At 38.7% G+C, this 14,736-nt stretch overlaps 2 protein-coding genes across 2 annotated transcripts; both read left to right on the forward strand.

The window, feature by feature from the left end:
- Nucleotides 1-689: 689 nt before the first annotated feature.
- On the forward strand, nucleotides 690-13,526 carry LOC114282805 (Leucine-rich repeat protein kinase family protein). Its single transcript, XM_028225550.2, has 19 exons — nucleotides 690-1,484; nucleotides 2,834-2,957; nucleotides 3,117-3,188; nucleotides 3,429-3,503; nucleotides 3,641-3,712; nucleotides 3,802-3,963; nucleotides 4,051-4,125; nucleotides 4,201-4,272; nucleotides 4,390-4,461; nucleotides 4,565-4,633; nucleotides 4,734-4,808; nucleotides 4,895-4,966; nucleotides 5,127-5,261; nucleotides 5,360-5,832; nucleotides 5,914-6,066; nucleotides 6,180-6,319; nucleotides 6,397-6,616; nucleotides 7,506-7,741; nucleotides 12,828-13,526. The coding sequence occupies exons 1-19, from the start codon at nucleotides 1,397-1,399 to the stop codon at nucleotides 13,335-13,337; spliced, it is 2,895 nt and encodes a 964-aa protein (XP_028081351.2). The 5' UTR covers nucleotides 690-1,396; the 3' UTR covers nucleotides 13,338-13,526.
- LOC114301136 (uncharacterized) lies at nucleotides 7,822-10,974 on the forward strand. Its single transcript, XM_082918913.1, has one exon. The coding sequence runs from the start codon at nucleotides 8,404-8,406 to the stop codon at nucleotides 9,475-9,477; it is 1,074 nt and encodes a 357-aa protein (XP_082775039.1). The 5' UTR covers nucleotides 7,822-8,403; the 3' UTR covers nucleotides 9,478-10,974.
- Nucleotides 13,527-14,736: the final 1,210 nt, after the last annotated feature.

Consider the following 14,736-nt stretch of genomic DNA (forward strand, 5'->3'; position numbering starts at 1 on the left):
AAATAATGAAATTAAATAAAATATAAACAAAATTTTAAAATAAAATATCAATAAATATCTATAAAAAATTATTTTAAAAAATTAACTAAATAAAACATCAATAAAAAGTTAAATAAAATTATTTTATTTTTAAATTGAGACATTTAAATTTTATTGAATTTTACTAAATATAATACATAATTAAATAGTAGAGGGTCAAAATGGTCATTTTACCACCTAATTCCAACAGTAAATTTTCTCTCCAAAACTGCTCCACACTCTCTTGGGATAGTATAATCCCCCATATGGGGAATAAAGAATCCAACCAAATTTCATGTCTGACGGACTAAAAAAAAATAAACGATACGACTCTCTCATTCAAATACGCAATCCAAATAATGAATAATCCTTCTCTAATTTCCCAATTAAACACACCCTTAATTTAGGCCTAGTTTGGCTACTCCCAAAAAAGTGTACTTATTTCATCTTTTTATCTTTTTTGGGTCACATCAATCAATATCTCGTCTCTACTTTTTCTACACATAATACAAAAAAAATCAAAAAATACACTTATTTAGTGTTCCCAGACTAGGCGGTGGGATGATAATGAGGAGGAATACCTACGTAATATTATATTAATTATAATTAGTACGTAGGGTAGAGATACATGGGATGGGATAAGAGGGCAGCTGGGAGAAAGAGTGAGAGACGGAGCGATAAAGGATAATGATGGTGTGAAGAACGATGATGATGGCGATGGTTATGATGATTATGATGAGTAATAGTGTGGGTGTGGGTGTGGGTGTTGGTGTTGGAAGCAGGGGATTGATTGGCTTCTAAGACAAGGCTAATCAATTAAAGAAAGCAAACTACTACTAGCTAGGCCACTCACAAATGATCTTTTTTTTCCTTTTTTCTTTTTTATCTTCCCATTCGTTGATTTTTTGGGGGGCTCGTAATTATTAGCATTCTCTCTCTCTCTCTCTCTCTCTCTCTCTCTCTCTCTCCTTTCCTTCCTTCACCCACTAGCCTAGAGAAAAGCGGTGGTTAGGTGAAGCAGGCAGGCAGTCAGTCAGTAAGGGCACTAACTAAACTAATAAGCACGACACCAGCACCCCAGCACTCAGCACATACGGAAAACATCTACGCATCCTAAAATACCACCCTCCCACCCCACCTCACCCATGCGCCATTTCCCGACCAGAGCAAGAAAAAAGAAAAGAGCCTGACTATTCTTTGTTCTTGTTCAAGTGGGGAAGGAAGTGTGAGAGAGAGACAGAGAGAGTTTGACTTTTTCGTACAAAGGAAAGGAAACGAAACGAAAGGACTCGTGTTTGTCCCCTTAATTACTAATTTGCTTTTTGCGGCGGGCGGAGAGCAGATCCTCATATCTCATATCATATCATAGCTCTCGGACATGGCAGCCATACGGCTGCTCTGCTTTCTGGTGGTATGCTGTGCTGCAGGGATTCAAGTGATCTCCTCTGTTGCGGACCCTCGCGATGGTTAGTTATTAAGCTGGCTCTCTCTCTCTCTGTATTCTCTCTAGTCTCTAGTCTGTGCTTTGTCCATGGACCATGCATGCATTCATATGTTACCCACGCATTGATCGTTTTGAGAGATTGCATTGCACGCTTTCAAATTGCACACTCAATTTGAATTTCTAATTTTCTTCGGAATTAGTGCGACAACTTTAGTTAGTTTACCATTTTTATTTTATTTTTTTGCTTGGTATTCCTTAGAAATTAAATTGCTTCGTAGATGAAGAACGAGTGTCAAGGCTTCATGACTAGCAAATGGTCATTGTCTAAACAGTTAAGAAGTGCTAAAATTGGGGGTTAAGTTGAATTGGTGCTTATACACACTGAAAATTTTATCTGAATGTTAAAGATTTTAGAGGGCAGAATAGGTTTTTTTTTTTTAAATTTTTTTTTATGAAGGTGTGCATGCTGGTAGACAATTAACCTGAGCTGCTGGCTTTACCAAATCAGAATTTGGATTTCTTATCTTCTCTGCAAACATGGCATCACGCGTTCAAGATTCTTAACACTCGCTCAGTTTCTACTAATATATATATATGACTCCAATCTATTATCATTCTGCAAAAATGAAGTGCCTTGGAGATTACTGTTATTTAATTGACTACCATTTCATTAGATGATCGTTTTGGTCAATGATCATCATTGGTGCCATAACTTAAACAGAGGTGCTAATGCACAATTCTGGGAGTTGTGCTCTAATACCTCCAGGTTTAAATTATTGCCTCTTTCATTTCCATGTTATTATTGAATTGTTTATTATTTGTTTTTCTTGTAACTGTCTATTCCTTTCCCAACAAGGAAACTTCATTATAGTTTTATAGCTCACTTAGATCATCTGATAACTTCCCTATTTTTAAACAGTCCAAAACCCCAGCAAAGCGAATCAAGGTGTAGTTGTTGGCAAAACTTCAAGCTTCAAAACTGTGCTAGTAGCATATAATAGTATTGGCTTTCAAACCCAAAAAGGCACTCTTCCTTGCACTACTTCTGTTCGCTTTATTATTTTATTATTTTATTATTTTTTTACAATCTAACCCTAAATGATTCCCAAACTATTGAAACCCAATTAAATATCAGAGTAGACAGCCATATTTCTCACTTATCTGTGAAAATGTGAATAGCATTCTATTTGCTAATACAGGGAAATTCACACCCCTGGGTGGAGAATGGGTTTCAGGCCAGCAAAAGAGAGCTCTAAGTGTTAGGACTGCCTTTATATTATGATTTCCAATGTATATGCAGGATGCAGCCAAATGTCCTTTTATAGAATAATAAAATAAGTTTTGACAAACCTAAAAATGGTGGTGGTGCAGCTGCTGCACTCAGATCTTTAAAGGACCAGTGGCAAAACACACCACCAAGCTGGGGAAAGTCAGGTGATCCTTGTGCAGCACCCTGGGAAGGGGTCACCTGCAACAACTCAAGGGTGACTGCATTGTGAGTATTAATTTTCCTATCATTTCACCTCATCACAAAGTATTCATCTGCTATTTCAGCTCATAGTGCTTAGATAGTCATGTTCTTTAACCTTTTATACACCTTCCCACAACCATTTGATGCAAAGCCATCTCATCATCATATGCATTATGATTGCAGGGGATTATCAAGTATGGGACTCATAGGTAAACTAAGTGGTGACATTGGGGGCCTCACTGAACTGAGATCGTTGTGAGTTTTCTTACTTTCTTAAATAGATGAAAAGACTAGTACGCTAGTTTGTAGTAAATTATCCCAGTACAATATGCAACAGTTTTGATATAGACACGCATGACCTAGCACCTCCCGCAGAACAGTGCAAAAGATTCAGAACACAGTCAAAACCTGATTGGCCATTCCCTCGTTACCATTCTTGCTATTAATTAAGTAGCATTGTTCATTTATCTTAAGTTAGACACTATTTTATTGCAGGGATCTGTCATTCAACCAACGACTCACAGGCTCCCTCTCTTCTCAGTTAGGTGATCTGCAAAAGCTGAACATATTGTAAGATTCAATAAACTGCTACTTTGATACTTCCTTCCCATCCAGTTTGAACTGGAAATTTTTTTTTATTTCTATATATTTTGTTCAATCTATTTAAGTTATGCCTATGTAAGTAATTCTTTGTTTGTGTCTTCCAGAATCCTGGCTGGATGCGGTTTCAGCGGTAATATCCCAAATGAATTGGGCAATCTTGTAGAGCTATCCTTTTTGTAAGACCTGCCAATTCATACGCTTCTTCTTGACAAGAAATTATAGGAACGTTATTCTTTACTTAATTCATTACGACTTGCCTCTGCAGGGCTCTAAATTCAAACAACTTCACTGGTCAAATACCTGCTTCTTTGGGCTCTCTCTCCAAGCTCTACTGGCTGGATCTGGCAGACAATCAGTTGACAGGATCCCTCCCTATTTCAAAATCCACCACTCCAGGCTTGGATTTACTCAAAAAGGCAAAGCACTTGTGAGTATATTTAGATTTTGTCAACCCATATTCCTCACACTACTTTCATATTTCATAAACTACGGCCTGGTTTTTATGAACTTGCAGCCATTTCAATAAAAACAAGCTTTCAGGCCCAATTCCAGCCAAACTTTTCAGCTCAGATATGGTACTGATACACGTGTAAGTTAATAAACACCCTCTAGTTCTTTTTTCCTGAATATCCTACCCCTGATTGCTGTTCTACTGCAATGACAGACTGTTTGACGGAAATCAACTAACAGGAAAAATTCCAGACACATTAGGACTTGTTCAGACTCTTGAGGTTCTGTGAGTAGACTCTTCCATCTATCGCTACCTCAACCTTTTGTATTGTTCCACATTTTGTTTTAAATAATTATCTTTCTTTCTGATTTTGGTTGGCATGTACTATCCAACTTCCAATAGTCGGCTAGACAGAAACACCCTGACTGGGAATGTTCCATCAAACCTCAACAACCTCACAAATGTCGTTGAATTGTGGGTATTACGTTTAAATCAAATGCAATGTTAGTGGTCATATGTAAAGTTAATGAGTGATTGACCAAAACGTCCTCCCTAATGATCCAATGTTCTATTGTAGGAATTTAGCGCACAATGACCTGTCTGGCCCATTACCAAACTTGTCGGGAATGATCTCCCTTAATTATGTGTAAGAAACTAGCAGCAGAATCGCTGCCATCCAACTCTTCTATTGACAAGTTGTATCTTTGCTAGAGTGATAAAACTTGTGCTATGGTTTTTTCTCACAGGGACTTGAGCAACAACTCCTTTCAACGCTCAGAAGCTCCCACTTGGTTCTCAACTTTACAATCACTCACAACTCTGTAAGTTTTCAGTAATTTGCTAAGAAAATATGAAAACTATATTGAACTAGGAATTCCTAATATGGAAGTTCTGTTGTGGTGCTCAGAGTCATAGAATATGGTTCACTTCAAGGGCTTCTGCCACAAAAACTTTTCAGTTCGCCACAGATACAACAAGTGTAGGTTCTTATTTCCCCTTTTGGGTATCAATTTAAATTCAATTATCAGTATAAAAGACCATGAAAAGCTAGTAATATAGGTTTTTCCTTATGAAAAATGAAAAGAAAAAAATTAGTAGGAAGAAGAAGAAGCAACGTATAAATGATTTAATTCTTACAGGAAATTGAGAAACAATGCATTCAATGACACATTGAACATGGGTAATAGCATCAGCGAGCAATTGCAGCTTGTTGATTTGCAGAACAATCAGATATCCACTGTAACACTGGGTTCTGGATATACAAACACATTGATGTGAGATTTCATGGCTCCTAATTCCTGACAGTCTATGTTAATGATATTGTACATTTAACCCTAACCATCATTTATATATGTGAACTCATCCATTTCAGACTTATTGGAAACCCCGTGTGCACCACTGCTCTGGCAAATACAGCTTACTGTCAGCTTCAACAACAAACCACAAAACCTTATTCTACTAGTGTGGCTAATTGTGGAAGCAAATCTTGTTCACCCGACCAGAAGCTCAACCCTCAGAGCTGTGACTGTGCTTTTCCATATGAAGGGACATTGTATTTCAGAGGACCTTCCTTCAGGGAGTTGTCTAATGTCAATATGTTCCATTCTCTAGAAATGAGCCTGTGGACGAAATTGGGCCTCACTCCTGGTTCAGTTTCTTTACAAAACCCCTTCTTCAATATTGATGATTATCTTCAGGTGCAGTTGGACCTTTTCCCATCCACTCAAAAATATTTTAATAGGTCGGAGATTCTGAGGCTTGGGTTTTATTTGAGTAATCAAACTTACAAGCCTCCTCCGGATTTTGGACCCTACTATTTTATAGCATCTCCTTATTTTTTTCCAGGTAAATTGAATTACTGTCTGTTTCACAGATCATTAATGAAAGAACAAATTGGTTACTAAAAAAAATATGAAAATGTGTCAGATGAACATGGGGGAACTTCTATTAGCTCAGGCACAATTATTGGGATAGCAATTGGTTGTGGCTTTTTGGTCCTTTTGCTTGTTGGGCTGGGGGCATATGCGGTTCGGCAAAAGAAACGTGCTGAAAAAGCAATTGGATTAAGTAAACCATTTGGTAATTTTCACAATTAAATCCAAAAAGTATAAATTTTTGCATTTGGTACCTATTTTCAAGACGGCAACTGTTGGAATTTTTTTTGGCTCATTTCCTTCTCTTATCTGTTCCAGCATCCTGGGCTCCAAGTGGCAAAGACAGTGGTGGTGCCCCGCAATTAAAGGGAGCTAGATGGTTCTCTTATGATGAACTCAAGAAGTGCACCAATAATTTCTCTGATAGTAATGAGATTGGGTCCGGAGGCTATGGCAAGGTAAATAGGCAAAGTCCATGGTTGATACATGGGAATCTTGCTAAAGTTACCACTTATTTCTTTCCTCTTTTCTTTAGGTCTATAGAGGGATGCTCACTGGAGGGCAGGTAGTAGCAATCAAAAGAGCACAGCAAGGTTCTATGCAAGGTGGGCTCGAGTTCAAAACTGAAATTGAGCTGCTTTCGCGAGTTCATCACAAGAACCTTGTTGGCCTTGTTGGGTTCTGTTTTGAACAAGGAGAACAAATGTTGGTGTACGAGTTTATGCCCAATGGGACACTTAGGGAGAGCCTGTCCGGTAAGACCACTTCCATATCAAATGTTTGATGATGTTGAATTGAAGCTGCAAAAGCATTTAATGAGTTTAATTAGTTCATGAGAAATAAGCATAATTATGGAAAAACAGTGATGCAAAATGTGCAGAATTATGTGGTTAATTGACAACAGTTCATTGTTGAAGAGCAGAAATGATTGATGACCTCCATGAGATTAATGAACATTACAATAATATCAGCTTTTCACAAAACCCTAGAGAAATATATCCAAGCCAAAACCATATATATAATAAAAATAAACGAAGATAATAGAAAAAAAAAACACTCACTTTCTGTTTAAGATTGAAAATAAAATTTCAAATAAAATTCCATACATGACAAGGAATATAAATACAACACTTATTTTTCTCCCATAAGCAAGGAACAAAGTTTCATTTAATTTCCATCAAGAGTGTTGAAACATTCCCTTTCATGGGAAACCAACCCAAAATACATTTGGAGAAATAAGGCTTTGTGAATGTATGTAAACGCAAGGGTTTACATGGTTCACCATAAAAAGGCTTTGTGAACAGGCAGAGATGAAGAGAAAAAAAGAAAAAAATCATTAGATTAACCGAACACACAAAAAAAATGGATTTTCTCAATCCATAACCATAGACAAAATTTGAACTGTCATGTTCCATTAACGGGAATCCCCAACCATACTCCATGTAGGGCAAGGATCCCAACATCATAAACTCTTCAAACTCAAAAGACCCCAAAAATGAATTTCCTACAAAATTAAGTTTTCCATAAACTCCAAGAAATATATACATAAATACTTGTCCAAAATTTGAAGTGAGATAGCCTAAGCACATAGATTACTCTTTTTTAACCCCACCTGGAAATTATTATGCATATCATGTGTTGCAGGGAGATCAGGCATTCATCTGGATTGGAAAAGGAGACTTCGCATTGCCATTGGTTCAGCAAGAGGATTAGCTTATCTTCATGAGCTCGCTGACCCCCCGATAATACATAGGGATGTCAAATCTACCAACATTCTGTTGGATGAAAATCTAACAGCAAAGGTTGCTGATTTTGGATTGTCTAAGCTAGTTTCAGACAGTGAAAAAGGACATGTTTCAACTCAAGTTAAAGGCACATTGGTGAGCATTACTTCGCCCTCAAACTCTCTCATTTTCTAACAATAGTCATAGATTTCCAGCTTTTGGCTTTTCTTGTAAGTGAATAATCAAAATCATAATCTGCATAACAAAATCTCAATTGGCATTTCTCCTGAATCCTTTCTAGTGTGTCATGCCTTCAAGAGCAAAGATTAAAAGATTGTTGCTTAAAAAATTTAAAATTTCTGCGCTGGTTTTGGTTTTAGCTTGGATTTGTTAACTAATTGACTCTGTTCCAGTGACTCAAATTGGGCAAGTTCACTATGGCTTTTTGTTAAAATTTACCATCACCTACCACCAATTTACCATCACCTACCACCACCTACTCCTCACCTACTCCTCACCTACTACACTCACCCTCTCCTATATAATGAGCCACTCACCATTTGTAATATACACAATATTATATCAATCAATAATATATCAATTTTAACATGGTATCAGAGCTTTAAGATTTAAACCTGTATTTTTTTTGTCACCGGCGGGCAGCCGGCCGGCAACTTTGCCTTTGCTGCCCGCTGGAATTTTCTACACATACCTTCTGCTCTCCACAGCCGAAACCTCCCTCTCTCTCTCTCTCTCTCTCTCTCTCTCTCTCGCTACTGTGAAACAAAAACAAAACAGCAGGAGCTTCATCTTCTTTAATGGCGGCGCGAAACGCACTTCTCAAATACCTGAGAGTTAACGTTTGGTCCGTACCTCAAAACCCTAATTTTAGCCCATTGTCTCTGTCATTGAGTAATCTGGTGCGACGCCACTTCTCGGAGGAGGTGAGGGGCTCTTTCCTCGACAAATCGGAGGTGGCTGATCGAGTCATCTCCGTCGCCAAGAACTTCCAGAAGGTTGATCCTTCTAAGGTTACACCAACTGCCCATTTCCAGAATGATCTGGGGTTGGATAGTTTAGACACGGTAGAGATCGTGATGGCATCTGAAGAAGAGTTTGGTTTTGAGATTCCAGATAATGAAGCAGACAAGATCAGCTCCATCAACCTTGCTGTTGACTTCATTGCTGTTCGTGTGATTCCTTGGGCAAAGGCAAACCTCAAATTATACAGCTCAGGAGGAATGCACATTGCCTGGGCCCCTCACAGCTCCTGCCCCATTTGCCCCGCCGGGGACGATTCCCAGGCCCTCCTTTGGGACTTGTCCTCCATCGGCCAGCCCCTTGAGAGTGGCTTGGATCCCATTCTCGCTTACACCGCCGGTGCTGACATCGAGCAGTTGCAGTGGTCCTCTTCCCAGCCTGATTGGGTCGCTATTGCCTTCTCTACCCAGCTTCTGATTCTGAGGATTCTCCCACTCACCCATGTGACCCACACCGTCTTGCTAGCTTCATCTATACCAATTCGACAGCTCATAGATAATGGGCATCAGATGGTGGATGAGACTGATAAAGCCAAACACTTTCTGTTGGAACAGACGCTAAAGCACTTGCCCCACATGGGCATGTCCCTCACGCCACCCTCTTTCTCTCTCATCCCCCACCCCACTTTCCTTTTCTTTTTTTTTTATTTTTATTTTTTCGTAATCATTATCACATCTTATCCCCCTTTTGCACTCCCCTTTCTTTCTTTTATTATTTATTTATTTTTTTCATTCAAAAAAAAAAAAAAAAAAACAGAATTGCAGCTTTTCCCAACACCGTGGGCCAAGACTCACGTCACCCAATCTCTTTTTTTCCCTCACTCTCTCATTTTGATTTCACATATCTTCTAATTCTTTTTTTCTTTTTTTTTTAATTTCTCTTTCACTTTATTTTTCATTTTTTTTTCATTGTTATTTCTTTGCACCAACGAACAACCAAAACCAAAAAAAAAAAAAAAAAAAACAGCGGACGAAGACGACCTTATTTTATTCATGTCGGGGCTCACCCCGATCACCATTTTACACCACACACACCAAAAAAAAAAAAAAAAAAAAAAAAACAAAACAAAACAAAACAAATCGGCACAGTGGGATTTTTCTTCTCTACTCTGCTGCAGGTCTCTTCTTCTTGCCTCCGTCCTGGACGGCCCTTGACGGTGTTGCCTCCGTGTTTCCCACTCCACTGGGCACGATCACTCCACCCTGCTTCTCCACTGCAGCATATGGCGGACCTCCAAAACGGAACATCACGGTGGCCTTCCGCTTCAGCTCTTTATTTTCTGCCTTTAGCACACTTATCTCTGCTCGCGCATCCTTATACATGCGTTGGAGCAGAGCTAGTTGGGCGTTTAACTGCTGCACCTCATTTGTCCTACTCTGCAGCCGGTTCGACAAATTTGTAACCGCAGTCATGGTTTCCACACATGACTTCAAGGTATACTGATTGGCCTCCACATCCGACTGCACTGCCATTCTTTGCTCCACCGACCGCACCGGAAAGTTCAACGGAGCAAAACCAGAGGTGTTTGGTTGAGGTTCACGGGCCACCGCACCTGTTATCTCTCCTGTTGACTCGTTGAGGTCGGGAAAGAGAGTGAGCAGACCTCGGGAAGATGAGGCCATGTTCTGGGTAGCTGAACGGGAAGAAGAGGCCATGTTTTTTGGGTTGCTGAGTGTTTCCGAGAAGGGTTGGATACAGAGTATTTACAGATTGTTTCAGAATGACCAGTTCAGAGGTTTCAGTCTGGTTTGGTTTCCTCCGCCTCCGCATTGGTTTATATTGACACTGACGACGCGGCCGACACGCCGCTCTGTCGCTCACGTGCCTCGCCGCGTCTCCGGCTCACCTTTTGATGGCTCGACGCTTTCTGTCGGGCATGACTTTTGATGAAGTAGGTGCGCCTTTTGAGGGCGCAACTTTTGATGGCACGCCTTTTTATGGATTGGGCACGCCTTTTGATGGCACACCTTTTGATGAATTGGGCACGCCTTTTGATGACACGCTTTTTGAAAGATTGGGCACACCTTTTGAGGGTGCAACTTTTACAACGGTCCGACATGACCCTAAACTGTCCCGACATTTGATTCCGGTTAGCTTTTCCAAGGGTCCGACAAGATTCTGTAAACTGTCCCGGCATTGATTCCGGTTAGCTCCTTCATGGGTCCGACAAGACTCTGTAAACTGTCCCGACATTGATTCCGGTTAGTTTCTACAAGGGTCCGACAAGACTCTGTAAACTGTCCCGACATTGATTCCGGTTAGCTCCTTCATGGGTCCGACAAGACTCTGTAAACTGTCCCGACATTGATTCCAGTTAGTTTCTACAAGGGTCCAGCAAGACCCCATAAACTGTCTTCTACATCGGTCTGACACCGCCATCCAGTGTCCTCTACACCGTTATGACAACACCATACAGTGTCCTCTACATGGTTATGACACCCCCATACAGTGTCCTCTATAACGTTATGACACCACCATCCAGTGTCTTCACCAATGGTCTGACACGACCATACAGTGTCTCTTATCCTCTTTTATTTTTATGTATTTTCTTGTTTTGTTACTCTCTCCAAACTCAAGTTGGTTAGTTTCTATCCTCCTTGAGTTTGCGGGGGGCTGTTAAAATTTACCATCACCTACCACCAATTTACCATCACCTACCACCACCTACTCCTCACCTACTCCTCACCTACTACACTCACCCTCTCCTATATAATGAGCCACTCACCATTTGTAATATACACAATATTATATCAATCAATAATATATCAATTTTAACACTTTTACATGGCTTGCTTAGCCTTAACAATCATCACTAACCCTGCATTGATGTGCGCCTATGAAGCACAGGTACGGGTACAAGTACTAATACTGGTACGATACGGGTATGTCGATACAATAAAATTCAAACAAAAAAAATAGGGAACGGGTACGGCTTGGTACGCTTGTAAAAAAAATATTTGTTTTTAATTTAAAGTAATGCAAAAATTAATTAAATGGTTTAATTTGTTGAGGCCCAACCTACAATTAACATTTGATGCCAAAAGTAAATATATAAATTAAAATTAAATGTCAGTATATTAAATAACTTACAAATCATAATTTAATTTTAAAATCATGCTAAGTATAGAAAATAAATAAAAAAGAAGTGAAAGGAGTTCTGTCTCTGTAGTAGAAGAAAATATTGTTTTAATTGAAGTATGGTATGGCTTGGGTATATACTAAGTACGTCTAGGTATGCTAAAAATTAAGAAGAAAAATTTGGGTATGTATTTTGTGTACCTGATACGTATGCAGAAGTACCATACGAGAAACCATACGCCGGTAAGTACCCGGTACGGATACAACATGTTTTTCGAAGTACCCATATTTCATAGATGTGCACCATCCCCAGCTTATGCATGTGCATGGGCACTCTAATCAGACAAGTATAGGCTCATGTGGCTTATCTCATCACTAGATGTCTTGTTATCCCTACATGCTCCATTTCAATTAAATCTGATAGATTTGCTAGCAATGGAAGGACATTTTGAGAAAGTTTATCGCAATTCTTTTTCTACCCCAGCAAGTCCTGCATTCATGTCTAAAGATGAAGCCATCTTTCATAATCTTTAATGAAAATCAAATAAATAGATTTAAACAAAGTATGCAGACACAAGTTGGAGTCCAAAGACCAATTGAATATATAGAAGACTAATGCTATACAAACAAAAAAATTCGTACATAATGATGTAGCTTATTGTGAACCTTTTACTTCAAAACAAAACCCCATTGAGTTTATTTACAATAATTGCATTGCCACGTCATTATTGTGAAGTTTTTTGTATGAATTTTATGTATGAATAGAGTTTTCCTATATGGAATATGGTTATTTGTGTCAAGGACATTCTATTACATACAAACAATGCCTTTTGTCAATGTGGCTTTTGTAAACATATTTTGCCAATGAAGTGGAAATTACCATTTGCTTGTGTATATATTCCTTCTATGTAAATCCTTGTCTGTGCATATGCAACATAAACACATATGCAAGTAATTTCTTGGTTAAGACTATCTTTTTTAATTTGGGATATTTCACAAATATCCTTAATCAAGATTGGTAGAAAGTAGGAGATTTCTTTCGTCTGCTCTAGTAGGAAAGTTTACCTTTGAATTTTGAACTGCTTCGTGAGTTAATGCTTTAACAATGTAATTTTGATTACAGGGTTACTTAGATCCTGAATATTACATGACTCAACAATTGACTGAGAAGAGTGACGTATATAGCTTTGGTGTGGTGATGCTTGAACTGATAACAGCTAAGCAACCAATTGAGAAGGGAAAGTATATTGTCCGCGAGGTAAGAATGGCAATGGATAAGAATGATGAAGAACACTATGGCTTGAGGGTGCTAATAGACCCAGCCATAAGAAACATGACAAATCTTATAGGGTTTGGGAGGTTCTTGGAGTTGGCAATGCAGTGTGTAGAAGAATCAGCTGCCGATCGTCCAACAATGAGTGAAATAGTAAAGGCACTAGAAACCATCCTACAAAATGATGGGCTACATACCAACTCAACATCTGCATCCTCATCTGCCACCGACTTTGGATCTACAAAAGGTGCTCCTAGACACCCTTACAATGATGCTCTGCCAAAAAGGGATGTCAATGATAGTGATGCATTTGACTACAGTGGTGGATACACACTTTCAGCAAAAGTGGAACCTAAGTAGTTGATGATTTATAGTCTTTTTTATTTACTTTTTTCTCTTTTTAAAATTGTTTTATTCATGAATAACCTTTTTTTTATTGTTGCCAATTAAAAAACTTATTAGTAAAACACATGAAAATGTTATGCCTCTATTACGTTTACACGTTTCATTCCAACTAAATGTATAACTATGTGGAGTATGTTTGTACTACTAGAGTATGTTTGTACTTCTATTCTATTCGTAGATGACAAAGATGTCTATGAGATACAGATAATGCAACAGGTAAAAGGATTCAAATCATACCTTGTTTGATAGAATCCGAAATAAAGGACCCTGTGGGTAAATCACGTGCTTCACCACCACGAACTAAGAACACCCAGCAATGGAGTAATACCACAGTATGAGTATCACCCACACTAGTCACAGTACAAATGCTTCATCATTAAAACAAATTGGAGAAAGTTAGAGAGAGAGTTATGAGAAAAATCATACGTTATTAGATTCATCCCACATTCCATGTACCGTATCAGATATATAGGCTGACTATCTAATTATCTATCCATATCTCTTGATAAGATATGATAAATATAGATATTGATAGTGGGCTATCCAAATAGGATAGTTATTAAATTCAAATTCAAATTAAGATAGGTAATCTGAATGGGTTATTGGTCATGTCACATGTGCGCCTATATTCGAGTCTAATACCCAGCCCAATTTCCAACATCTCTCACTCGTACATGAGTTGGCATGACACTGCCACATCTCTATCTCAATCTTCCCAAATATTGAACAATCTCATACTAGCCAATGAACCGTGCGACCATTGAGAACACCTAGATGTAGGAACTCTACACTAGAACTCAATATCAACCAGCATAGAAACATCAACCCAAAAAGAATAGAAATAGTGTCTCATGTACCCAAACCCATCTAGTTACATCGGTCCAGAATATCTCTAATCCCTCAAAGAGCATGTTTGACCCTCCTAGGTTTCGCATTATTTTCACACCCAATCAGTATCTCATACAGAGCGATGTGAGTTGTCGATAGTGAATATAGAGCAGAGATATAAAACTAGATGATCTTCCCTTCATCCTCATACCATTTAACTCGGAATTAACCGCTTTCCCAGTAATGTCCCTTAAAGCCGAATCATACATGATCGCAGGCAACATACCAAAGTAGTCGATTATCAACTCCTCATCTTATGACACAGTCAAAGGTCACAAAAGGCACAAAGTGAAGTCATTGAAAAAAATGACTTTTAGAACTCACACGGTGAGGAAGCAAAGGACCATTCTCTCACATCGCTAATGGGTCGATAAGCACATGCAGTACGAATGCATGCTATAGAGGAGTAACTCTTCCAAAGAGTGATGTTAAACTCATACCATATAGATCTTAGTCTAGTTGCTCT

This window comes from Camellia sinensis, chromosome 3, assembly GCF_055761805.1.
Source record: "Camellia sinensis isolate YWXY chromosome 3, ASM5576180v1, whole genome shotgun sequence".
Classification (NCBI taxonomy): Eukaryota; Viridiplantae; Streptophyta; class Magnoliopsida; order Ericales; family Theaceae; genus Camellia; species Camellia sinensis.